General features: G+C 52.0%; 1 protein-coding gene across 2 annotated transcripts in view; it reads right to left on the bottom strand.

Annotated features, from left to right (window-relative positions):
- THAP4 (THAP domain containing 4) overlaps positions 1 to 24613 on the bottom strand; it is a 43081-nt gene that overhangs the window by 3816 nt on the left and 14652 nt on the right. Inside the window, exons 1-4 of one of the 2 annotated variants that reach the window (XM_032429816.1) lie at positions 22615 to 23468; positions 15212 to 15371; positions 14085 to 14194; positions 13143 to 13246 (exon numbers count right to left, since the gene is read on the bottom strand). In XM_032429816.1, coding sequence (XP_032285707.1) covers positions 13143 to 13246; positions 14085 to 14194; positions 15212 to 15371; positions 22615 to 22618 — 378 coding nt within the window. In that variant the 5' untranslated portion in view covers positions 22619 to 23468. Of the gene's footprint in view, positions 1 to 13142; positions 13247 to 14084; positions 14195 to 15211; positions 15372 to 22614; positions 23469 to 24613 lie in introns of those variants that run through there. The other variant, XM_032429732.1, reaches the window with a different exon arrangement.

Below are 24613 nucleotides of genomic sequence, written 5' to 3'. Positions count from 1 at the left end.
AGGTGCCCCTTGATTCTACATTACTTTTTCTGGAATTTCATTTACAGATAAACAAGGCTTTTACCTTTGAATCACTTCCCAGAGGAAACGAAGTGGCAGACATGCCCCACCTGCACCCACACTTGCCTTTGTCATGGAGACACGGTGGTCTTACGGCGCCCTCGCCTGAGGGCCTGTGACAGACTGTGCTCACAGAGCACAGGCGGGGCAAGGGGGTCAGCTGCGCAGGGGTGTTCGGGTGGGGCGGCCCCGTGGGAGCCAAGGCATCGGGCAAGGCCACTGCTTGTTTCCTCGGAGCCTGATAGGTGCTGAGGCTGACAGTCACCTCATAGACGCATCCAACGCCCGAGCACAACTGGCCTTTTCCAGGCGGCTCTGTCCCTGTGGGCTGCAGGGGCTCCTGGCAACACCGGGTTTCACGGCACAGCGATCTAAGTGTGGGCCCCCCACAGCCCTTCCCTGGGAACCCTGTCATGGTCATCCTGCTCCAGAACAAACATGGTGACAAGCAGCACACGAGGAAGGGACAGGGCACAGGCCCGGGAGTGCACACCACGACTGCCAGGTCCCAGGAGGGGTGGGGAGCTGGGAGAGCAGGGCGAGGGGCCGCCCCGTGCCCACTGCCCCAGGAGCGCACACTCACGGGGCTCCAGGACCACCGCCCCCGCCACAGAGAGGACAGCCACCACAACTAGCAACAGCACTGCCGTGCACGGGCCCTGGAGTCGCCTGTCGGCTTCCTTTGGGTTCGCAGTCCCTCAGAGGACGTTTCCCACGCCATCTTCCTCTTCCAGTGGAAGTCATTAGAAAGATTTAACGGGGACGCAGGCTGCACGTGGCCTCGCTCTGGTTCCCGTGGCCTCTGGCAACAGCTAGCAATCTGGTGAGTTCACTCGTACTCTGTGGTCATCCCGAGTCGGCCACCACAGCGAAAGCATCATCGACCCAAGACCCATCTGCGCCACAGACGGATCCCCGTGTGAGGAAGAGGGGGTTGGAGGCCGCCACCAGCCTGTACAACGTCAAGGGGAGCTCGTTCAGGCTGTCGGGGGTCAGAGGCCACGCGCCCACGCAGCCCAGAGCCCAGCCCCGGCACACAGAGCCGGGTCAGGGGGTCCCGTGGCCTCTGAAGGTTCAGGAAGAGTCCGTGTGAACAAACACAAGTTCTTATCTTAGCCAAGTGTGCTCACTTTCCCGAGACTGCAGCTACCCCACAGAAACAGGACTGTGCAGAGAAGTGCGCTGTGAGAATTTCTCCATGTTTTAATGCTTTCTCAAAGCGTTTTTTTTTTTCTTGTTTCCTTCAGCAGGGAAAAGGTGGAAAAGGAAGCTCAGGAGGAAGATGGCTGTGGCTGTGTTTTAGGCCCTAAAACAAAGATGTCAGGAAGCCACGGTGGCTAATGCGCCCCCCGTGGAGCAGGCGTGGGTGTGGAGGCAGGAAGGGCCCGGCTTGTCGGGCACGGGAATCCCAGTGTGCCGACAGCTTCCAGGCCGTCTTTTTTTTTTTTTAAGATTGTATTTATTTATTTGACAGAGAGAGACACAGCGAGAGAGGGAACACAGCAGGGGGAGTGGGAGAGGGAGAAGCAGGCTTCCCGCTGAGCAGGGAGCCCGATGCGGGGCTCAATCCCAGGACCCTGGGATCACGACCTGAGCCGAAGGCAGACGCCTAACGACCGAGCCCCCCAGGCGCCCCTTCACGGCCGTCTTTACAGAAATGATGGCCTGCCGCCCGTCAGCACAACCGGGGATCAGAGCATGTGCACGCTGTCTGCCGCCAACACTCAGGTTCTTCCGCCAACCCCGGCTTTCCTGGGATGGGACCGGCACACAGGCTGTGGGTGTAAAGCTACAACGTGACGCTTGCACACGTGTGTGTACGGCGTCAACACCCCGTCCCCTCACAGTTACCTTGTGTGGAGCGTGAGAGCTTTTAAGATTTACTCTCTGAGCAAATTTTACACGATACAGCATTAACCACAGACGGCGTGCTGTGCGTAATTTCCCCACGACTCGCTCCTCTTACACCCGGACGTCTATGCCCTCTGACCTACAACCTGCCATCCCTCTGCCCCCAGGCAACACCATTCTACTCTGTTTTTTAAAAATCTCACATATAAATGAAGCCATGCAGTATTTCTCTTTCTCTATCGGACTGGTTTACTTCACTTAATGTAATCCCCTCAGGGATTCACGTTGCAAATGGCAGGATTTAATTTTTTTTACTGGCAGAATAATCCTCCTCGTGTGCGTGTATGTATACGCATACATCCGTGCGGGCACGTGTTTCCGTGTCCTTGAACAGGCGAAGCAGCTCACCCAGGGGCTCCAGGGCCAGAATCTGTTTCACAGCCAGACACACAGCTGTGCCACAACTGTAAGCAGACCCCTCCCTGCCCCTCACGGACGACAAGGGAAGGTCGGTGTGGGAGGAGGGGAGGCAAAGGAGAGGAAACTGGGGGAACGTGTCATTTTGAGAAAAGGCACAAAGACAGAAAGACGAAAAATTCACTTAATAGCTCAACAGCAAACTGGAGACAGAAGAAAGACTCGGTGAATTTGAGAACAGGTCAATAAAAATGTCCAGATTGGGGGTCCCTGGATGGCTCAGTCAGTGGAGTGTGTGACTCCTGATCTCAGGGTTGTGAGTTCAAGCCCCATCATGGGCGCAGAGATTAAAAATAAAATCTTTAAAATATCTAAAATGACTAATATAGAGAAAAGAGACTGAAGAAGAATGAACAGTCTCAGGGACACGCGGGACAGTATTAAATGGCCTAACATCTGTTTAGTAGCAGTTCTGATGAGAAAAGTTAAGAATGGAACAGAAAATGTTGGAGAAACAATGGCAGAAAATCCCCAAATATGACCCAAAACACCATCTTACAGATCCAAGAATTTCAGGAGACCCACACAGGATAAGTACAAGGAAACCAAACCCAGGAACACCATAGTGAAAGGAAGATGAAGGAAAAAAACCTCAAAAATGACTAGAGAAAGGACCCCTGGGTGGCTCAGTCGGTGAAGCACCTGCCTTCAACTCAGGTCATGATCTCAGGGTCCTGGGGTCGAGCCCTTCATCGGGCTCCCTGCTCCGCGAGAAGCCTGCTTCTCCCTCTCCCTCTGCTGCTCCCCCTGCTTGTGCTCTGTCTCTCAAATAGATGCATGAAATCTTAAAAAAATGACTAGAGAAAAAAGACAAATCACGTGCAGGGCATGAAGAATTTTGGCTGACTTTTCAACAAACACAATTAAGGTCAGAAGGCAATGGAACAAAATAATTACTTTAAAAAACTATGCCTGTTGACCCAGAATTTTATTTATGGTAAACATATCCTTCAAAACTGGGAGTGAAAGAGGATTCCGTGAAGATGGCTGAGTAGGAAGTCCCTGGAATTGGTCTCCCCACTGGACACAACTGCACTAGCCTGTCCAGCAGCCAGGAAACAGGCCGCTGTGCGGGTGTTTCTGGAGCAGCCTGTGGGGGCCAGGGTGGGCAAGGACCCTGTCCTCCAAATACGGAGGACCTGTCATCAGTGGGCAGCAAAGGCCCCGCCCCCTCCAGCTCAACAGACTCACAGGAGATCCGAAGGGCCAGCACCCCCTTACCCCACTTCATTTTAACTTTTTCTGGTTTTGGGACCCAGATTTTAGAGACTAGGACAAACAATGACATATATGGAGAAATTAGAAAGTGAGTGCTCATGCCCAGGGAAAGGCTCAGAAAAGACCCGAGAAGACCTTCAGTTTACATCTCAGGTGGCTCCTGGGCACAGAGACAGCCCACAACAACCAACCAACCAAACAAAAATAAACATAAGTAAATGGAAACACATCCAATGTTCATGGTTTAGAAGACTTAATATGGGTAAGATATCACTACTGCCCAAACATGTATAGGATTAATGAAATCCCTATGAAAATCCCAATGGTATGTTCTGTAGAAACAGAAAAACGGATCCTAAGATTCACATGGAATCCCAAGGGACCCAGAATAGGAAAAATAAAAATCCTGAGGAAGAAGAACAAAGCTGAAGGACAGGTACCTCTTGATCTCCAAGCACACGGCACTGGCACAATGAGAGCGATACAGACCGATGGAGCCGAACAGAGAACCCAGAAATGATCCAACTCTCACATGTGTGGTCAGATGATTTTCAACAAAGCTGTCAAGACCACTCAATGGGCAGAGGACAGTGTCTTCAACAAACGTGCCGGGAAAACTGGGCATCCACATGCGGAAGAATAGAGTTGGATGCTTACCTATCACCACACACAAAAACTAACTCAAACACGCTGCAATTCATGAAAATTAAAGACTTTTATGCATCAAAAGATATTATAAGCAGAGTGGAAAAGCAGCTCACAAAAGGAGAGAAAATATTTGGGAACCGCATATCTGATAAGGGATTCCGAGATAGCGGAGACTCCAGCTGCTGTAACACAAGCAGAAACAGCTAGTGTTGGTGAGGACGTGGGGAGCTGGGGGCCACGCACAGCTGACGGGAGCACACACTGGTGCAGCCACTTGGGAAACGGTGTGGTGGTACCCCAAAAAATTAAATAGAGCTACCCTACGACCCAGCAAGTCCATTTCTGGGTACACCCTCAAAAGGACTGAGAGCAGAGTCTTAAAGAGATGTCTGTACACCCAAGTTAATGGCGGCATTATTCACAGTAGATAAAACACGGGGGCAACTCTGCCGTCCACTGACGGATGGATAAGCAGAACGTCAATACACACATACGACAGACAACCATTCAGCCTTAAAAAGGAGGGAAATTCCACAATATTCTACAACATGGAGGAACACTGAGTGAAATAAGCCAATCACAAAAAGACTAGTGTGGGATTCCACCTACACAAGGTCCCTAGGGTAGTCGGTTCGTAGACACAGAAAGCAGAATGGGGGATCCCAGTGGGTGTGGGAGGAGAGAGGGGGGAGTTATTGCTTAACGGGCACGGGGGCTTCAGTTCTGTAAGATGCAAGGGTTCTGGCGATGGATGGCGGTGACGTCTGCACACCACCTAAGTGTAGCCTCAGGAACCATTAAGATGCTGAAGTCTGTTATCTGTATTTGAACCACAGTTAAATAGTTAGGGACTGAAATAACCCCGAGCGAGCTGCCGACAACAGACCTATACTGCAAAGAAGGCGTGAACGCATGGCTTCCAGATGAAGGCAAACTATGCCCCGGGAGACGTGGGTCTAAGGAAGGTGAAAAGAGCAACACAGAAGAAAAATAAGTGGGTAAGTAGAAGAGATTGCTTTTACCCCCTCACTGTAATGTCTCTGAAAGTCAGCTCATTATTTAAAGCAAAAGTACTGGGGCGCCCGGGTGGCTCAGTCAGTTAAGTGTCTGACTCTTGGTTTCTGCTCAGGTCGTGATCTCGCGGTTGTGGGATTGGGCCCCGTGTAGTCAGGCTCTGCGCTCAGCGTGGAGTCTGCTTGAGATTCTTTCTCTCCCTCCCCCTCTGCCCCTCCCCATCCGTGCTTGCTTTCTCTCTCTCACAAATAATAAAATGTTTAAAAAAATAAAGCGAAAGTAACAATACTGTAAAGGTTTATGGTATATGTGTATGTACAGTTCTTACACACGTATTTACATATATAGGTTAGTGTAACAGAAACGGTCAGTGGGGTTACAGAGCTGTAAGGTCACGACCCACAAGCAGGACCAGGAAAGTGTCAGCTGTAAAGTAGGGGATTATCCAAGATCAACGTGAAGGGGGAGATGTAACGGTACCACATTGATTATAGACTTTGGCAAGTTTAGGATTTACACTGTTAGCCTCAAAGCAACCATTAAAAGAAACAAGAAAGACACAGATAAGAAGCTAACAGAAGAGGGAGCCTGGGTGGCTCAGTCGGTGAAGCGTCTGCCTTCGGCCCAGGTCATGATCCTGGGGTCCTGGGATCGAGTCCTGCGTCGTGCTCCTTGCTCAGCCGGGAACCTGCTTCTCAATCTACCTGCCCCTCCCCCTGCTTGTGCTCTCTCTCTGTCAAATAAATAAATAAGATCTTAAAAAAAAAGAAGCTAACAGAAGAAATATCACTCAGCCATAAAAAAGGAGATCTTGCCATTTGCTACAACATGAGTGGACCTAGAGGGCGCTATGCTAAGGGAAATAAGTCAGAGAAAGACAAATACCATAGGATTTCACTTGTATGTGGAATCTAACACACAAAGCAAGTGCATAATCGCACAAAGAGCAGACTCAGACCCATAAACGCACAGGGGGGAGGGGGTGGAGGGTGGACAGAAGGGGTGAAGGGGCGGGAGGTGCCGCGTGCAGTTACGGAGCGAGTGCGTCCCGGGGATGACAGGCGCAGCACGGGGACCGCGGTCAGTGATCCCGCGATGGCGTCGTGTCCTGACCGGGGGGGCCACACGTGCGGCGAGCCCAGCGTAACAGAGTTTATGGAGTTGTCCCATCACTAAGTTGTACACCTGAGACAAATGTAACATTGTGTGTCAACTACACTTCACTAAAAAAAGAAAAAAAAAGCTAACAAAAGAAAGAAAACAATGCTAAAATTACTTAAACCAAGAGAACACAGTAAAGGAAAAAAACAAGAAAGAACAAAAGACAAATCAAGATGGTGGTCTTACAACCAACCATACCAGCAGTATTTTTATTAAATGTAAATGGACTAAACATTCCAATTAAAATATGGAGCTTTTTGACTAGACAAAAAAAGCAAGACTACAGGAGATATACTGTGAATATAGAGAGATAAATAAGTAAAACGTAAAAAGGAAGGAAAACAGATGCACCAAATAAACAAGCATTGGACAGCAGCTGTGGTTCTGTTACCATCAGACTTCAAGGTACATACTCCAAGCTACCAAGAGGAACATTTCATAAATATAATACATATCATCACACGTACGCATCTTATGACAGAGCTTCAAAGTCATGAAGCAAAAACAGACAGAACCCAAGAAAGGAACGGAAATAGCCCCGATCATCTTTGGAGATTCTAGCACCTCTCGGTAATCAGACAGAACCAGACCCCCCCACCCCGCCCCCGACCAAAAAAATCAGCAGTATGAAGGAAATCGGAATGACGTTATCAATCGACTTGAACTAAGTCCACTACACCCAACAACTGTCAAATATGTATTTATTTGGAGTGTGCATGAAGTATTCACCAAGTTACATCATATATTGTGGCAGAGTAACTCAGAAAGCATGTGTTCTGGGCCTTACAGAATTGAATTAGAAATCATTAGCAATAGATTATGTAGAAAATCCTCAAATATTTGAAAAGTAAGTAACATACTTCTAAATGACCCAGTTCAAATAAGAAAGTCACCAGGGAAAGTATTTTGAGCTGGAGGTGATAAGAGCACACTCTTTATACCTGCGGGATGCAGCTGAAGCAGGGCTTGGAGCAAAATTCATAGTTTCAAGTGGTGCATCACAAACTAAAAATGGGCTAAATACCAATGACTTAAGTTTCCCATTTAAGAAATCAAAAAAGAGGAAATTAAACTCAGGATAATTAGAATAAAACAAATAACATGATGCAAAAATCCTTCAACTTACATATTTTAGTAATATAAACAGCAATAACTAAAAATGACAAATTATCTGTCATTGGGGTTTATCTGAAGAATGTGGGGTTGGGTCAACATCTGAAACCCTGTTCCTATAACTCACCACATTAAGAGAATGAAGGAGAAAAATCACAGAAGCATCTCAATAGCAGAAGCACCTGTCAGAATTCAACACCCATTTATAATTTTTAATAACTGGCAAACTAAAAATATAAGAAAACAGAATGTGGTAAAGGGCACTGGTAAAAACCCGACAGCGACCATCACACCCAATGGTGAAAGACGGAGTGCTTCCCATGAACAGAGAACAGGGCCTGGCATCTACTCCCACCACCGGTCCCGAACATTACATAGGCTGCCCTTTCCAAAGTCCTAGCACAGAAGAAAGAAATGGCATCGAGACTGGAAAGTAAGAAGTGACACTTTAACAGCAGATGACATGACTGTGTAGAAAACCCCAAAGAATCTATTAAAAAATGAGTAAAATAAAAAAGTGAATTTAAGAAGGTTACATGATATAAAATCAATGTGTAACAGTCAAATGTATTTCTATACGCTAGCAACAAATAATTCAGAAAATTAAGAAATCATTTCTAACAGCATCCAAAAACCACAAAATACCCAGGCATAAATTTTACAAAATACATGCAACACATGTACTGAAAACTACAACACAATTTAGGGTGAGGAAATCCTATATAAATGGAGAGATTTACACGGTATTGGATTAGGAGAGTCAGTTTGCTGAAGATGGTACTTCCCAAATTAATCTCGAAATTCAAGTAATCCTAAAAAAATTCTTCTAGAAGTTGACAAGCTAATTCTAAACTTCATACGAAAATGCAAAGGGTCCTTGGGTACCCAAAACAATTTTGTAAAAAAGAAAAAAAAGTTGGACAACCAATATGATCTGATTTCAAATATCAGTCTAAAGCTACAGTAATCCAGATCGCGTGGCCTCAGTGTACACAGAAACTCAGAGATCACCTGGGTGTAAGACAGTCCAAAATGGACCCACGCAAGTGCACCTCACTGCGGGACGAGGGAATAACGGCAGTCTTTTCAACAAACGGTGCTGGAACAATGGGTTATCTATCCGGGGGGAAAAAATAAAAGAATCTTGACGCCTACCTCATACCATACAAAAACACAAATTCCAAAATTATAGACCCTAAAGCAAAAAGGAAAACCGTAACAGTTATTGGAGAAAATGCAGGTTTTCTCTGCAGCCTGGGTTAGGCAAAAGAATTTAAGACAGGGCACAAAAAGCAGAGCATAAAAGAAAGCGCTGGTAAGCGAACATGAAAAGTCAAACATTTTGTCATAAGCTGGGAGCACATGTACCTGATGAAGGACCCGTACTTAGAACATGTAACTCTCAGAACTCAACCCGCTGGAGAGAGGGGCCCAGGATCTGAATGCTTCCTTCACAAAACAAGAAATAACTGGCAAATAAGCACCACGGAAGGAGGACCAACATCATCAGTCATCTGGGAAATGTATTTTTTTTTTAAAGATTTTATTTATTTATTTGGCAGAGAGAGAGAGAGACACAGCGAGAGAGGGAACACAAGCAGGGGGAGTGGGAGAGGGAGAAGCAGGCTTCCCAATGAGCAGGGAGCCCGATGCGGGGCTCGATCCAGGACCCCGGGATCATGACCTGAGCCGAAGGCAGACGCTTAACGACTGAGCCCCCAGGCGCCCCTGGGAAATGTATTTAACCGCATGAAACACCCCTGTGCAGCCACCAGGACGGCGGACACTCAAGGACCAACGTGGCTGGGGGCGGGCGGTGGGGGTGGAGCGGCACAAGACCCAGCCTGGTGGTTCCGGCTCGCTCACCTGGCCCTCCCCACGGGACTCAGCAGTCCCAGTCCTAGGTCCTCACCCAAGAGACGGGAAGACACACGTCCACACACATGCTCACAGCAGCTTTATTCCCAACAGCCCAGCACTGGAAACAAGCCAATCGGTGTCTGTCAACAGAGGGGAGACAGACGGAGCTGTGACATATTTGCCCAGTGGAACACTACTCAGCAATCAAAAACACCCAAACTACTGCTAAATGCAACAGCATGGATGAATCTCACAAATGTTACCTTGAATGAAAGGAGCAAACACGTACGGCCCCATTTACAGGGAATCCTACAAGATGCAAGTCTAGTGGACTGACAGAGATCTGGCCCTGGCTGTGGGGGGCTGGGGGCTGGTAGGGACAGCACAAGGCTCTTTCTGGGGTGAGGGGCTGTTCTCGTCCTGACCGGGGCATAGTCCAAGGGTGTCCACCTGAACTGGATGCACTAACTGTATGTAAATTACACCTCCAGGCAGCTAATTTTTTTTAAGTAAAAAAAAAAAAATTCTAGTAAGCCACGGTAATTAGCGGGAACTGGCAGGGGTGGGGGGAAGCGGGAACTGGTGGGGGGCGGGGAGGGCTCTGCCACCAGGGGCCGGGGCAGCCGGCATTCAACTGCACAAAACTCAAATCTGGGTGAATTAATGACCTGAAGGGGAGGTTTTAGGTCAAGCTGTAATGCTTCCAGGAAAAAAAATACAGAATATATATTTTTTGACCTGTTTTCAGGGAAGCCTGCTTAAGTAAGAAATTCTAAAACCAATCCAGAAAAGAGAACCTGGGAAACGGAACCACATAAAATCAAGAACTTCTGTTTCTCAGAAGCAGAAGAGGGGAGCAAAGATACAAACTGGAAGGGATATTGGCCACACCAGTAGCTGGGGAGGAGCTTACATCCAACTCAGAGAAGAACGAGTGTCAGGAAGGACAGCAGACACAGTGGAAGTGGTCAGAGGACCTGGACAGGACTCCACCAGAGGAGGGCCAAGCAGGACAGGACGGGACGCTGGTCATCAGAGCAGCTCTGGCCGCAGGAGTCAGCCGCTCAGGAGGCAGCGAGCATTAATGGGGGGAGTTTCTGGAAGGCAGCGGCCTCTCTGATCCTCAGCATCAAATGCGGGCACAGGTCTGGACCTGTCCTGTCTCAGGGCTGCTGTAGGGCACCACCCTGTGGGCTGTGTGGGGTCCTCAGTGACCGAGCACCGACAGCAGGGCAACAGAGAAGGGGTGAGGTCAGGCTTCAACAACAGATAAGCAAGGACCCCTCCCAACACCTGCCGCTCCCGGGCATCTGCAGAAGCCAGGCATTCTGCCCACCAGCTGCTGGGAGGACAGACAGATGCTTCCAGCCCCAGCCTCCCTCCCTACCAGGTTCTGTGCATGTTGACCCAGCAGGAAGGCCAACCCAGTCGCACCCAGCCAGCCGTGGTCAGCATGTCACCCTGAAGAGCTGAGCCCTCCTCTGGCCCCACCCCATGGGGGTGCCTCCCCTCACTGTGCCCTCAGCGGCTTCCCCTCACCTCCTCTCTCCTTTTACAGAGAGGGATTCTTGTGTTTAATTAATAAAGCCCAAACTTAGTTCTCTAGCAAAAATAAACAAACAAAATCCACCCCTCCAAATCCCTGATAAAGTCAAGTATGAGCAAGAAAAAGAGAAAACAGACATATGCAAAAGATCAGAAATATAAAGGGGACACAGAATGGCAGATGCAGAGAAAGCAGTGAGTGTTACTTCTTCCTCAAACTCTGAAAATCTAGATGAAAGAGCACGGGTCCTGGGAACCTTGACCTTGCAAATGCAGGGAGGTCGGAGGGCCAGGTAAGCAGGGAGGAGAGCAAGGGCACTCCCCCCACTGGGCCCAGATGCTTTCCTGAGGACATCTAGGAGGACCAGGCAACGTTGATGGGGCTCCCTCCTTGTCAGGGAACAGACACAGCTAAAAAGTGCCCAGCTCACTCTATGAATAACTCTGGTACCAAAATCAGGACAAGTAGGAGTTATCTTCAAAAAGCAAACACGCCTCAACACTTAGAAGTTATTAATACAATTCACTGCATCAACAGCTTCAAGTGGAAAAAACAGAATCCTCCCAAAAGAGGCTGCAAAAGCATTTAATGGAACTCAAAACCCATTCCTGAATATAATTCTTACCACAGTAGAAATAGGACATGCTTACCCGACACATAAAATCAAGAACCTCTGTTTCTGAGAAGCAGAAGAGGGGGGCAAAGATACAAACTGGTAGCCTCGGGCGAGCACCTTGCGGGGTAAGCGCTCTATCCGGGCTGCGCCCGAGAGCCAGCTGTCGGACGGGACGTCCCGTTCAGCAGAGCAGCACAGAGCCAGAGCCCCCCCAACACACCCAGGAGACGGAACAGCAGCCAGGTGCCAGACACACCCTCGGAAACCAGAAAGCGCCACAGCGCTACGCAGCCACGCAACGTCCAAGGCCTGCATAATTAACATCATACAGGAATTAACCGGGTACCCACTGAAGTACCCCAAACTAGACCACCACGCTGCTGTCCACTGCTACCAACCAGAACTCCTCTTGTCCTCAAATTAACCCATGTGTTTATGTGATCCTGGCGTAAACGGTGTGGACCTGGACAAACTCACCGGACGGTCCGCCCAGAAGAGGGAATGCAGAAGAATTAACCAAGAAAATGTAGAGTAAAGAATATCGGGAACTTTCCCCAGATACTAAGATAGGACATAGAGCTATGGTAACCTCAGTTATTACATGACTTTTAATTACTGTCGGTAAAGAAGTAGACAAAAGGAACAGACCCTCCTCCCCTACTTATGGGGATGGGCTTAAGACAGGCATGACATCTCAAATCTGGGGGCTGCTGGTCACCCGTCTGTACACGGCATCATGTGAAAACCAATCTGGGAGGGACTAAGGTCTAAGTGTGAAAGGGAAAGCTACAGGAGTGCAGGGAAACAAAAGACTAATTTCATCATGTGAGTAGAAACGCCTTCCAGAGCTAGAATCCAAATCCAGACCCCATAAAGGAAAAGACCCCCAGAGAGAACCACAGAAAAGCTCGCAATCTGTTGAGTAGAACACATCATAAACCACACTCACATATACCACCAAATGGGGAAACATCTGCCGCACAAACAGCCATGGTACATAGAAAGCTCCGGTAAACCAGTCAGATGGCAGCCCACAGAAACACAGGCAATGACTCTGAACACCAACCATGCGGAGCAAGAAACACAAACGGCCCACAAGTGTGGGAAATGCTCCCTTGCATCCATTCAATTTCAAACACAAATGAGCCACCATCTTTTACGGATCAGATTCAAAAGACCAGTGAGTCTGGAACACGCCGTGTAGACGACGGTGCAGAGAAGCAGGTAGGTCCCTGCAGAGCTGGAGGGGACAGTCGTCAAGAAAAGCAATGCAAAATGTACCTGTCCTCTGATCCAGCAACTCAAATGGGAGAAATCTCCCCAACAGATAATGGACTCATTTGGCAAAGTGGACAGCCCAAACGTAAAAGGATGTTTGTGACTGAAAAACCGCAGTCGACCTGAGAACCCCTAAGTGCCCACCTGCCAGGGACCGGATTCCGCTGTGGCACACCCCCACCTCAGCATGTGTGGGGAGCGACCACATGACGGTGCAGACAGGCCAAGGGGTGATCTGTGGCCCCTCTGAGGACTGCAAGTGCGTGGTGGAAGGAGGGAAGGCTGCAGGGGCAGACTCACCTGCTCCACGTGAGGCTCCTTGGCGAAGGAGATCCTGGCGATGGAGTGGGACGTGATGCTCAGCTCCTGCCCGTTCACCTCGCCCTCTTCCACCTCCACGAGGCCTGCAGGGGGCCGCCAGTCCTCAGCAGCCTGCCCACGGCCTGCTGGTGCCACTGCTCCTACCACCACCTTCCGCACCCAGCGCTTCAACAGGCCTGAACTCGGAAGCCAGAGCCTCCCAGGCACCAAGGGGGAAAGACTCGCAAGTCCTCTTATAGGCAGGGCAGGGGGTCTATGGAGGGTCACCCTGTCGGGGGGGGAGGGGGAGAGGGAGGAGGTGCCCTGACCCCAGCCCTGCCCCATCAAACAGGACAGGGAGCCTCCCCCCGGCCCCAGCTGCTGGCTGCCCCCCGACTTCTAGCTCACCAATGCCTTGGGCAGGCCCACTCCAGGATGGGCTAGTTTCTGACTGTCCACCAGCTTCTAGGACGTGAGACTCACTCGAGCCAGGGAGCAAGGTAAAGGTGAAGCAGGTGTGTTTTTGAGTCATTTCTAATTAATGAGTCTGGTTAACTATCTTAGGGTGGCCTCCCACTGGGGACAGAGTGGATTTCCGGACAGCTTCTGGCTGCACAGCGAGCCTCCCATTCTCGTGCACACATTCCGCACCTGTGCGCTGCGGCAGACAGAGGCTCTGTCGTGAGCTCGGGAGAAAAGGGAATCAGCCCCTCTCACCAGCTCCCTCCTGCCAGCCCTGCTGAGTCCGTCCAAAGGCCTGACGCTTTCCACCCTGACAAGCACTCAGTCCCTCCCCACAAATGTGCCCACGAGCACGGACACCCCCAAAGGTCACTCTGAAAGCAGGAGGCAGATGCCGCCTCCCCGGCTGGCCAGCCCTCTGCTGGCATGCATGGTGCGTGGGCAGGGGCAGGCCAGGGACGGCCGCCAAGCGGGGGGTACCTGTGTTCTGGGCGCTGACGAAGGCCACCTTGTTGGTGTCGGGCTTGAGGCGGATGAAGCCACACTCCCTGTGCATGGGTTTGCGTGTGTCCGGGTGGAAGGCGTTGAACCTAGTGGGAAGCAGGAGACGTGAAGCCCCAGGGATCAGATGCCCCCCCAGAGCGTGCCGGACTTTGTGGATACATTTTTCTCACTCTATAAAGCACCCCACCCACCGAATATAAATAATGCAGTTAGTTGGGGCGCCTGGGTGGCTCAGTCAGTTAAGTGACTGACTCTTGATCTCAGGGTAGTGAGTTCAAGCCCCATGCTGGGCGGACAGATGACTTAAATAAAACTTAAAAAAAAAAAAAAAAAAAGATGCAGTTTCTTGTTCATGCGGAAACAGAGGGATGCATAAAAGACATAGCATAAGGGACATGAGAGACCACATGTGTGGGCCCCGGCCGCCAGGCACCCCAGGACCTTCCACCTCTGACCCGGAAGCAGCTCCCCCACATGCGCCTCCCCCCGTCGTTTGTGTGTGCTGTCCCTCTCTTCCCAGCCGCCATGACTGACCCTGACCCTAAAGACGGGACCCTGAAATCTGTAAGTTCGGCAGACCCCCGCCCCCAGGGTTCCTTCGTGCTTCGCGGTCCCAAGCACCCTACGTGCACAGTAAAATCCCACCCTTACACCAGGCTCTGCCTCTTGTGAGCAGTTCACAGGTGAGAAACAGAACAGGTGCTGGGTCAGGATGCGGCTGGAGGACTCCGAGGACTCTCGCTTTACTGTGTAGTAAGACTCTGAGAACCACAATACTAACAGCCTCTCTGGGACCTCAAACAGCTCGGGGGGAGATTCTAAAAGAAATCCAGGTCATTTTATTTCCAGTAATGTGTGTCGGGGGGACAGCATAGGCACTTACTTCGTGTCTGCATTAGCAAGCCCGAGATTTTGTGGTCACCTTCAAAAACATGAGAGACCCAGAAAGTACCATTTTTACCCACCGTGTGACCAGGTTCAGGGCAGGAAGAGGGTGCCTCTCTGAAACACAACCAGGTTCCTTTTGCATCTTCCGGCCTGCCTGTCTGTCAGCCTGGAGTTGCTGGGGCAGGCGGCCGGGGGAGGGGGGGGGGGGCACTTACGAGAAGTTGAGCACAGGTTGACCCACGTGGGAGATGTACACCTCCTCCAGGTACTGGAAAGGCTGCAGCGTCGGGAAGGTCCCGGCTCCCGGCGGGTCTGACAGCCAGGTACCCAGCATCCAGGACAGGGGCTCCACCACTGGGTTCATCGTGGGGGGCTCTGCGGACAGAAGGAAGAGGCGGTCAGTGGGCTCTGTGTCCACTGACTCCTTGTAAGCGTGCCCTGCTGAGCTCTGTGTGGACACACACACTCTCTGTGGAAGCACGCCCTCACACGCCCCGCGTGACCAGAATATGCCACTAGCCACCTGTCAAGAGGGGGAGAAAAAGGGCAAACAATTAGCAAAGGTCACCTTGCCACCGCCAACCCTCTGCAGCTCCTACGCAGAAAAGACAAGAGGGTCTGGAGGCCAAGGACAACGGGACCTGAGGTGGAGGGTCCTGCTCCACAGGCTGGCGGCACCACTGTGGGTGGAGAACGGAGGGCCGCATCTCCAACTTCTGAGCTCGCAGGGGGCAACACGGGCAGCCGGGACTGGGAGGGTGGGCGAAACCCGCTCTTGCCCCACCTAGCTGGCGCCTCTAGTCCTGCCTCTTCTGATCGCCTGCGAACAACTGGGAAGGGAGGAAGGCTGCGGTTGAGATTTATGCGATCAAACTCTCCTAATCAGACCCTTTGCCAAAGAAAGTCAAGTCAGGACGCTAACCACAATCTAGAGTGCAGGTAAGGAGTAAAAGCTTCAGAACCCAAGGTCTGGATCGCAGGGCTCTGCTGCCACCAGCCGAGTGGGACAGGCGCTGACCCCTGCCCACCCGGGACCCCTGCGCCCCACTGAGCGAAGACAGCAGTGCACCGAGAAGAAAAGGATGCTGAATGTAACGTGTCTGAGGTGACAAGCCAGAAAGGGACACGGGGCTGTTGGACATTTTGAGGTCTAAACTGTGAGGACCGAGGACGGCTCTCTCAGGAGGGGGCCCGCAGCCACTCTGCAGACACACCGTGGACTGGGGGGTTCTGGGCGGTGCAGGCTGGGGCCGGGGAGGCCCCCAGAAAGGCCCTGGCGAGGTCTGAGCAGGAGGCACAGAGCACGGGAGGAGGGCGGCCGGGGCTCAGTGTCACCGGTGGAAAGGGCCCGATTCGGGGTCTGGTGTGAAGGCAGAGTGTGGGCTGATGGCTGGGACGTGGGGCAGCAGAGCAGGCAGCAGCCCCAGGGTTCACGGCCTCCACAACAGAGGAGGTGAGAGGAAGAGCGCCGCTGGTTCGGGCTGGGAGTTGGAACAGCCACTCGCTCGGCTCGGACAGCCCTCGTTCTGCGGTTCGCAGAGTAAATAGAAATCGCTGTTTTTTAGCCAGCCGTGGCCTCGGAGACGCCGTCTGTCTGGTGCACCTGTCGCGCTCGAGGCGACACGGAGGAAAGCCGCCGGCCCGGCCCGCCTAACCCTCCCCTGGTGTCCACACGCGGCGGAGGCGGGGTGGGGCAGCGCGCTTTCCCTCTCGGGCCGGCCCGCCGCCTAGGGAGCCAGGGACGCAACTGCAGCGGCCTGCGCCTCCAGGAAGGAGCCCTCCGCGCCCCTTCTCCCGGGTCAGAGCCGCAGGACCACGCGCTCCCGCTCCTGCCACCCAACGCTTCCCCCTGGGACCCCCTCAAAGGCAAGCATTGATGAGGATGAGCGGAGCCCCGGCCCAGATGGCGCCCCCCAGCCTCCAGGGCCACCACACCCCCTCCCCAGCAGCTCCTCAGCCCGCGGGGCGGGGCGGCCTCTGCAAGTCCACACACAGCCCCTCCTCTTAGACCCGGCCCCACTGGGGGGCCCCTGAGGGCAGGAGCCCCGTCCTCATCAGATCTGCTCTTCAGGGCCACCCAGGGAGGGGGAGCGCCTCCACTGTGGGGTGAGGGGGAGAGAGGCAGAGGGACAGTGACAGAGAGACGGAGAGGGAGAGAGGCAGGCAGACAGAGAGACAGGGAAAGACCCAGAGAGAGAGCTGGGTGTTGCTCTTATCCTCCCTCACAGTCTCTCGGGGTCTCTCTGAGGGAACAGGACTGGGTAAGTGAGCATTATCATCTCTACCAGAAAACAATAAAAAAACAACAGAGAATTAACCCCCCTGCCCCCTGCAGCCTGGCCTTTCCAGGAAGGTCACAGCCCCCGAATATGCTGAGGGCCGTGGCGGAGGGGATGGCCTGGCGAGGGGCCCTGGGACCCCGTCTGTGTTGACACACAGGGCATCATGTGCCACTCGCCAAGGTGCACTCAGCTTCTCCTTCAGACTGTGTGAAGGGTGGCAGTTGGCCTGAAAGTGGACGCCCTGCCTGGAACCCGACGCCCGGGAGGAGCAGTGAGCGAGCCAAGGGACAGCACACCACCCGCCACCGCCAGGGCCCTGGTGAGGCTGCGAGCACGCGGCTCAGCACCGGCTGAAGCAACCACCTCTGGGGAGAAAGAGCCCTGGCGAGAGATGGGAGAACTGGGGAAGGGGGGTGCAGTCGGGTGAGCTCAGGTCATGATCTCAGGGTCCCGGGTTCAGGGCGTGTTGGGCTCCCAGCTCAGTGGGGAGCCTGCTTCTCTCCCTTTGCCTCTGTCCCTCCCCCTACCCGTGCTCAGTCGAGCGGTCTCTCTCTCTTTCTAAAATAAATAAATCTTGGGGCACCTGGGTGGCTCAGTCGGTGAAGTGTCTGCCTTCAGCTCAGGTCACGATCTCAGGGTCCTGGGATCGAGCCCCGCATCGGGCTCCCTGCTCAGTGGGGAGCCTGCCTCCCTCTGCCCCTCCCCCTGCTTGTACGCTTGCTCGCTGTCAAATAAATAAAATCTTTTAAAAAAAAAAAACTAAAAAAAGAGATATAGTAATGTTTATTTAAAAAAAACAACTAAGGAAAGAAGTGGCAAGAAAGCAGGAGGTGCAGGAAGTCAGGAGAGACAGACCGAAGCTCCACCATAAGGAAGCTGGAAGTGGCCCGGGACGGCGTGGAACTCAGGGCAGACCCACGCCACAGAGGGGCGAGAAAAGTGCAATGAAAAAGTCAGGAAGGCCAAGAGACCCTCTTGCTGGGGGCACGTGCAGTGCGTAGCCTGCGCGGGGACAGTGGGCACCCCTCCGAGCCCCGCCTGGCCAGTCCCGCTGCTGGGCGTCCCCCGTGACAGGACGACACACATCCACATGGGGTCTCTGTTCACAGTTGCTAGACGTGGATCATTGGCCATAAAAAGGAATGAAGCACTGACGCATGCTACCACGTGGATGAACCAAGGAGAGAAGCCAGAGCTAAGGCCACACGCTGGAGGGTTCCATTTACATGAGGAGAGCAGAGCGGGGGGCTCCTCCACAGCAGGGCCCAGCAGGAGCTGCCAGAGCCACACTCACAAGATGCACAGGAGAGTGAGCACCACCGTTTTCTCTGACACCGGCTATGACCTCACGGCCACACGTGGACATCTAACGTCACTGGTCCACCGAGATGTGCTTTAAGGCTAAGACACACACTGGATTTCAAAAACTCAAGGCAAAAAGGAGGACTTCACACATCTTATTAACTTTTAGGTATTGATGGTTACATGTTGAAATGATAATATTTCAGACAGTATTGGGTTAAGTAAAATAAACTAAAATATATAGATATTTATTTGAGAGAGAGAGCATAAGTGGGGGAGAGGCAGAGGGAGAAGCAGACTCCCTGCTGAGCAAGGAGCCCCACACGGGGCTTGATCCCAGGACCCTAGGATCATGACCTGAGCTGAAGACAGACGCTTAACGACTGAGCCACTCAGGCGCCCCTATTATTATTTTTAAAGTTTTTATTTATTTACTTTTTAGTAATTCCTACACCCAACTTTGGGGCTCCAACTCACGACGCCAACATCAAGAGTCAGAGCCAGCCAGGTGCCCCCAGTTAAACAGAATATAAAGTTAATTTCACCTGTTTGTCTTTACTTTTTTTTTTTTAAGTAAGCTCTAGGGGCACCTGGGTGGCTCAGTCAGTTAAGCGTCTGCCTTCGGCTCAGGTCATGATCCCGGGGTCCTGGGATTGAGCCCCGCGTCGGGCTCCCTGCTCAGCGGGAAGCCTGCTTCTCCCTCTCCCACTCCCCCTGCTGTGTTCCCTCTCTCGCTGTGTCTCTCTCTGTCAAATAAATAAATAAAATCTTTAATAAAATAAAAGCAAAATGCCACAGGCACAATATAAAAAGTAAGGCAGAACGAAGGCCAAACACACCTGAAATCACACATGAAAAGAACAAGCTTTTCAGAATGGATCACAAATTAAGACCCTCAACTCTTGCTGTAAGTGAGAGATGCACCAGAACTAAGAGTGATTCGGAAGGGCATTTCAGAGCCAGGCAAAGGGAGGCAGCAGGAGAGCAAACATCATGATCTCACTATGAGGGACAATGAACTTCAAGCCAAAATGCATTAAACAAAGAACGGCCAAGTCAGGACGAAGACCCCGGTCGGAGAGACTGACGCACCAAATGCAGCGCAGATTCACAGCCCAGGACCTGCGGGAGACACACGGATGCTCACGGAAAGCAACAAAAGGGAGTCCCGCCTGCACTGTGTCCAAGTGACCTCCACACCTCCTACAACGAGGAGCTAGTTCTGGTGGGGGGACCCTGCACCTGAAAACTAGGGAACACGCCTTCAAGTTCCTCTGGAATATTCATGAAAACGGACCTTATAAATGGTTGGAGAAAACCCCCTAAGTTTCAAAAAGTAGAAAGAGTTCCCACCACATTGATGACGATGCAGCAAGGCTAGAAATTAAAACACTATCAGATTTCCCTCAAAAATGTTATGCCACAAAAGAGAAGACAGACACAAACACGTACGTATTCTGTGATTCCATCTGCGTGAAATTCTAGAAGAGGGTGAGGAGCACAGCAGTGGTGGGGTGGGGGCTGGGGTGGGAGGGCACAAGAGAACCTGGGGATTCTGGATGGGGGTGCGTCACACAGGTGTCCGCACCCATCTGAAGTCTCGGGGGGAGCACCTAAGGGCTGTTTCACTTACTTAAATTGTACCGCAATGAAAACATTCAGAGGCAAAACAAACAAAAAATCAGAGCCCGAAATGCCTTCCCAGGACCTGTTTACTATGTCGCCGCAGCACGGGGTCGTGGATGGTGAGGTGACACCAGCCTAGCCTCCCAGGGCCTCCGGTCCGTGCTAGCCAACTGCTGCCCACGGGGGCGGGGGGGGGCCTTCTGTTGCAGATCTTCTATTTTAAGAAAATCCAGAACTATTGATTGGGGAGTTAAATATCCCAATTTCTAAAGATGTGTTCGAATTAAAGCAACAACAGTTTGCGTGTGAGGCGTGGGTCAGTGGGGAGTGAGAGCACAGCAGTCCCAGGCCGGGGCCCGGACGTGTGGACGTCCTCCGGACACCCCTCCAGGGGCCCAGGCCCTGAAGACGACCCTTGGTGAACCCCAGAGCTTTCTGCCTTGGCCCTCGTCTGCTAGGAGGCAAGAAATACCTGTACAAACAACTGAAAATGACACCAGCAGGAGAGAGAAGACAGGAAGAGGTGCCCCAGGGAGGGTCCTGTGAAGGGACAGGGGACGGGAGACCGTGACCAACCAGCCGGCTAACAAATGCACACAAACACAGAGCCCAGCCTGCAGACTTCATACCTTCGGGGCACTGATGCAGGGCCTGGGGACACAACAGCTGCCCGCGGCGGTCCGCTAGCCCCGGTCAGACCTGTTCGCTCTTTCCTGGGTGTCAATGTCCCCAGGCCAGGTCTGAATACAGGTGCTGTGCTGTGGGGGCTCAGGCCGGGGACAGGAGGACCGCAGGGGAGGAGCCGGGTAAGGTGGAACAGGGGGACGGCCTGCCCGGGGTGGGGACGGAGGCTGGAAGCCCGGAGAACAGAGCTGCCAGAACCAGAACACAGGAATGGGGGTCAGGGAAGTGGATGAGGACAGAGGTAGGAGGCCAGGCGGGGGTCAGGTGGAGTCAAGTCCAGCAGTGGCTGGTGTCCCAGGCTGGCAGCCTAGAGGGGTATGGGAGACCAGGGTAGAGGCCATCCCAGGATTGGTCAGGACCCCGAGAGGGGCGAGCGCAGCATGGTCATGGCACCTGAACACGGGGTGGGAGGGTGTCTCCAGAAGAGCAAGTGGGAGAGATGGCCGAGGGCCTAACTTCTGCCTCTAACCAGTTCTGTCTAAACCCATTCCATGACTCTGCTGCGGTGGGAAGGCGCACGCAGGTTACGTGGGGCCTCTGTAAGTGAAGCTGGCCAGGCCTTGTGGAAACACGACTCACTTCAGACGCTGGCTGTTTCTGAGGCCCACAGAGCTCCTGAGTGAAAGCCTCTACGGACAAACGCTCCACAGCACTGCACGAGGTGAAAGGGAAGCCTTTTACCTGGCGGCACGTTAAAAAATTCTAAAATGACGCTCAAAAAATCAGAAGCACCATTTTGAGTAGAAAAAGCAAGCACCGGGGCGCCTGGGTGGCTCAGTCGGTTGAGCGTCTGCCTTCAGCTCAGGTCATGATCCCAGGGTCCTGAGATCTCGAACCCCATATCGGGCTCCCTGCTCTGCGGGAAGCCTGCTTCTCCCTCTCCTGCTCCCCCTGCTTGTGTTCCCTCTCTCACTGTGTCTCTGTCAAATAAATAATCTTAAAAAAAATAAATAAAAAAAAATAAAGAAAAGAAAAAGCAAGCACCTGCGTGGAGTGAAGGCGCACGCTATGAAATCAACGTCAGGCCCAGCTTCACCGACCAGCACACACACAGAATGCCCAATACCATGAAGCCACATCTGATTCTGCGTCAGCACTCCTGACGGCTCCCAGAAACACTTCCAAGTTAGCTCTCCTGGCTGGCTGTCATAATCTTACCTCAATATAGGGCAGGCGGTAAACCACCAGCAGCGGGCAGGTGGGTCCCACGCCTCCTTCCAGGTCTGCCGCCCCAGGGCGGCCAGCACAGCCAGGTTGCTTGGTAGGGCGGGCTCCGCAGCCCCCACCCCCTCGCACCACCGCCCACCGGCCCACCACAGCCTCGGTCTCTCCTCTTGTTTCCAATGAAGCGTTGCAGGGGAGAACCAACAAGGTAACCCTGAGACCCAAATGTCAGGTTACAAGAGTCTACATGTGTATATCAAAATTCATCCAACTAAATCCTTAGGATTTGTGTATTTACTCCATGTAAATGATACTTCACTAGAAAAATAAAAGTAAAATGAACTTAAAGTCAAACAAAAAACATAAAAAATTAAGGGATTTTAAGCCTATTTGCCACTTTTAACCTCTTCAAGTAAACCAGACAGGCTTTTATATGCAATTTTTTCTTATTTCTTTTTTCTTTTATTAACATCTCAACCAAAATGCAAAAACAAGAATTTAAATTTTCTCCAAGAAAATTAAATTTTCACTTTTTGGCCTAAGAGCGCAAGCAGGCTTACCCATCAGTGATGGTAAATTTTCTGAACTCCAGACTCGGTCAAGGTTCTTCAAGGTTGTTTTCTGCCCATTGACGGGAAACGTTTGCACCTGGCTGTTAGCAGCTTGGCAGGAAGTGAATACTACCAAACTGAAGACGGCATTCTGGGAACTGTAGTTCTACTCTAGGAGATGGTTCCTCAGAAACCCGTGGGGACACAGAGACCTGGAGGGAACTGAACCTTGGATGTGGGAGCAGACCCAGTCGACTCGGACGACGGTGGGACAGGCCAGGGAGTGCGGAGGGGGCTTCCGCCCTCTGCTGCTTCCACCGGGGACCCCGGAGGGAACCGATCTGTGTCACGGGGAAGCGGGCGGAGCCAGGCACACAGCAAAAGCTGTTTCTGGAAGAGTCACTCTGGAAACTCCTGATGCGTCCCCATCTGTCTGTCTCCTAGAGGGCTGGTGGCCCACTTATCTTGGCTTTAAGAGTGGAGGCTCGGACACTGCTCGGTCTCCGGGCAAAGGTGTCAGCAGGCGGGAGGGCCCCAAGAACAGGAAGGGAGCAGACACACTCACTGGGACAGACTGCTTCCTGGCGCCTCCCACCCTCACACTGAGTGACGACAGTTTCCGACACAACAGGGAGAGAGCCCAGGCTGCACTGGCCGTCCCAGGTGGGGCAGACACTGTCCTGCCACGGGTGACCAGTCTGTACCCCACTTGCACGGCACAGCAGGGGAGGCTGTTCTTCTAAAATGATTACATGAGATGGGAAGGTGTGTGTGCACGCAAGGAAAAAAAGAAATGACAGGAAGTAGAGCATGTTTCTGTAAAATACAAGACATAAAAGGAGACCCAGTAATTTTAATTTGCAAAAGTTATGGTTGATTACCTAGTTAACTCAAAAGTCTCCACTGAAAAACTATTAGATTAAGTGATTTTTTTTTTTTTAAGATTTTTTATTTATTTGCGAGAGAGAGAACGAGAGACAGAGAGCATGAGAAGGAGGAGGGTCAGAGGGAGAAGCAGACTCCCTGCTGAGCAGGGAGCCCGATGTGGGACTCGATCCCGGGACTCCAGGATCATGACCTGAGCCGAAGGCAGTCGCTTAACCAACTGAGCCACCCAGGCGCCCCTAGATTAAGTGATTTTGATAGAATGATTGGTTATTAAAATTTGTAGCTTTCTTATATATTAACAATAACCACATTAAAAGCAGGGGTGGGGGCTTCAGGGTTCAACTCTGACCTATAAAGACCTTAGAAGCCCTAACTCCTGTCCTTACAACAAGAAAAACATGGAACAAACTGAAAATCAGTGACTTTGCTTGGGCCCATCAGAGAAGTGAGGTCCCAGGTCTCCCAGAATTTGGAGGACGTGCTCACCGGGAGCAGACGCAAGCTGATAGGGACCACGGATGGCAACTGGGCAGGAGGCTGGAGCTGAGCGCAGATGAGCATGACAGTCTGCTGGGGGCCCCATGCTTCCATGGGTCTGACTTCCAGGAACCCAACAAGTGCTCACCGTGAAAATCCAAGAAAAAAAATCCCGTGTCTCTGCAGTGGGAGGGGAAGGAACAGTTCTGAACTAAGGTCAGAGCACTCTCCAACAGGAAAGGAGGCTCAGCAGGGGAGATGATCTCACCTGAGCTTTACTTCACCTGGGGGCAGGGCTTTCCCCACAAGCCGCTCCACCTTTCCCTTCTCACTCCAGGAGGACTCGGGAAGGTCACAGCCCAGAAACATAGGCCACACAAGGCTGAACCCCAACCCTGACATTGCAGAATGTCCCCCTCCCCCATGCCACTCCTCAGGGCTCCAGCAGGTAAGGGGATCAGAGCAGAAAAAGCCCCAGGTGCTCTTGCTGGGAGGGAGTCCTGAGCCAAACAGTGAAGACTGGAGAGGAATGTGAAGCCAGCAGGACTGCACTAGAGATGGTACAACCCACCTGCCAGGCAGGCCGACCTGACACCTCCAGCCAAAAGCCCGTTCGGCTCAGCTTCTATTACCTGTTATACCA

This window comes from Phoca vitulina, unplaced genomic scaffold, assembly GCF_004348235.1.
Source record: "Phoca vitulina isolate PV1807 unplaced genomic scaffold, GSC_HSeal_1.0 scaffold1, whole genome shotgun sequence".
NCBI classification, from domain to species: Eukaryota; Metazoa; Chordata; class Mammalia; order Carnivora; family Phocidae; genus Phoca; species Phoca vitulina.
Note: the sequence above shows the minus strand (reverse complement) of the source record. Positions and strands in the feature narration are given on the sequence as shown.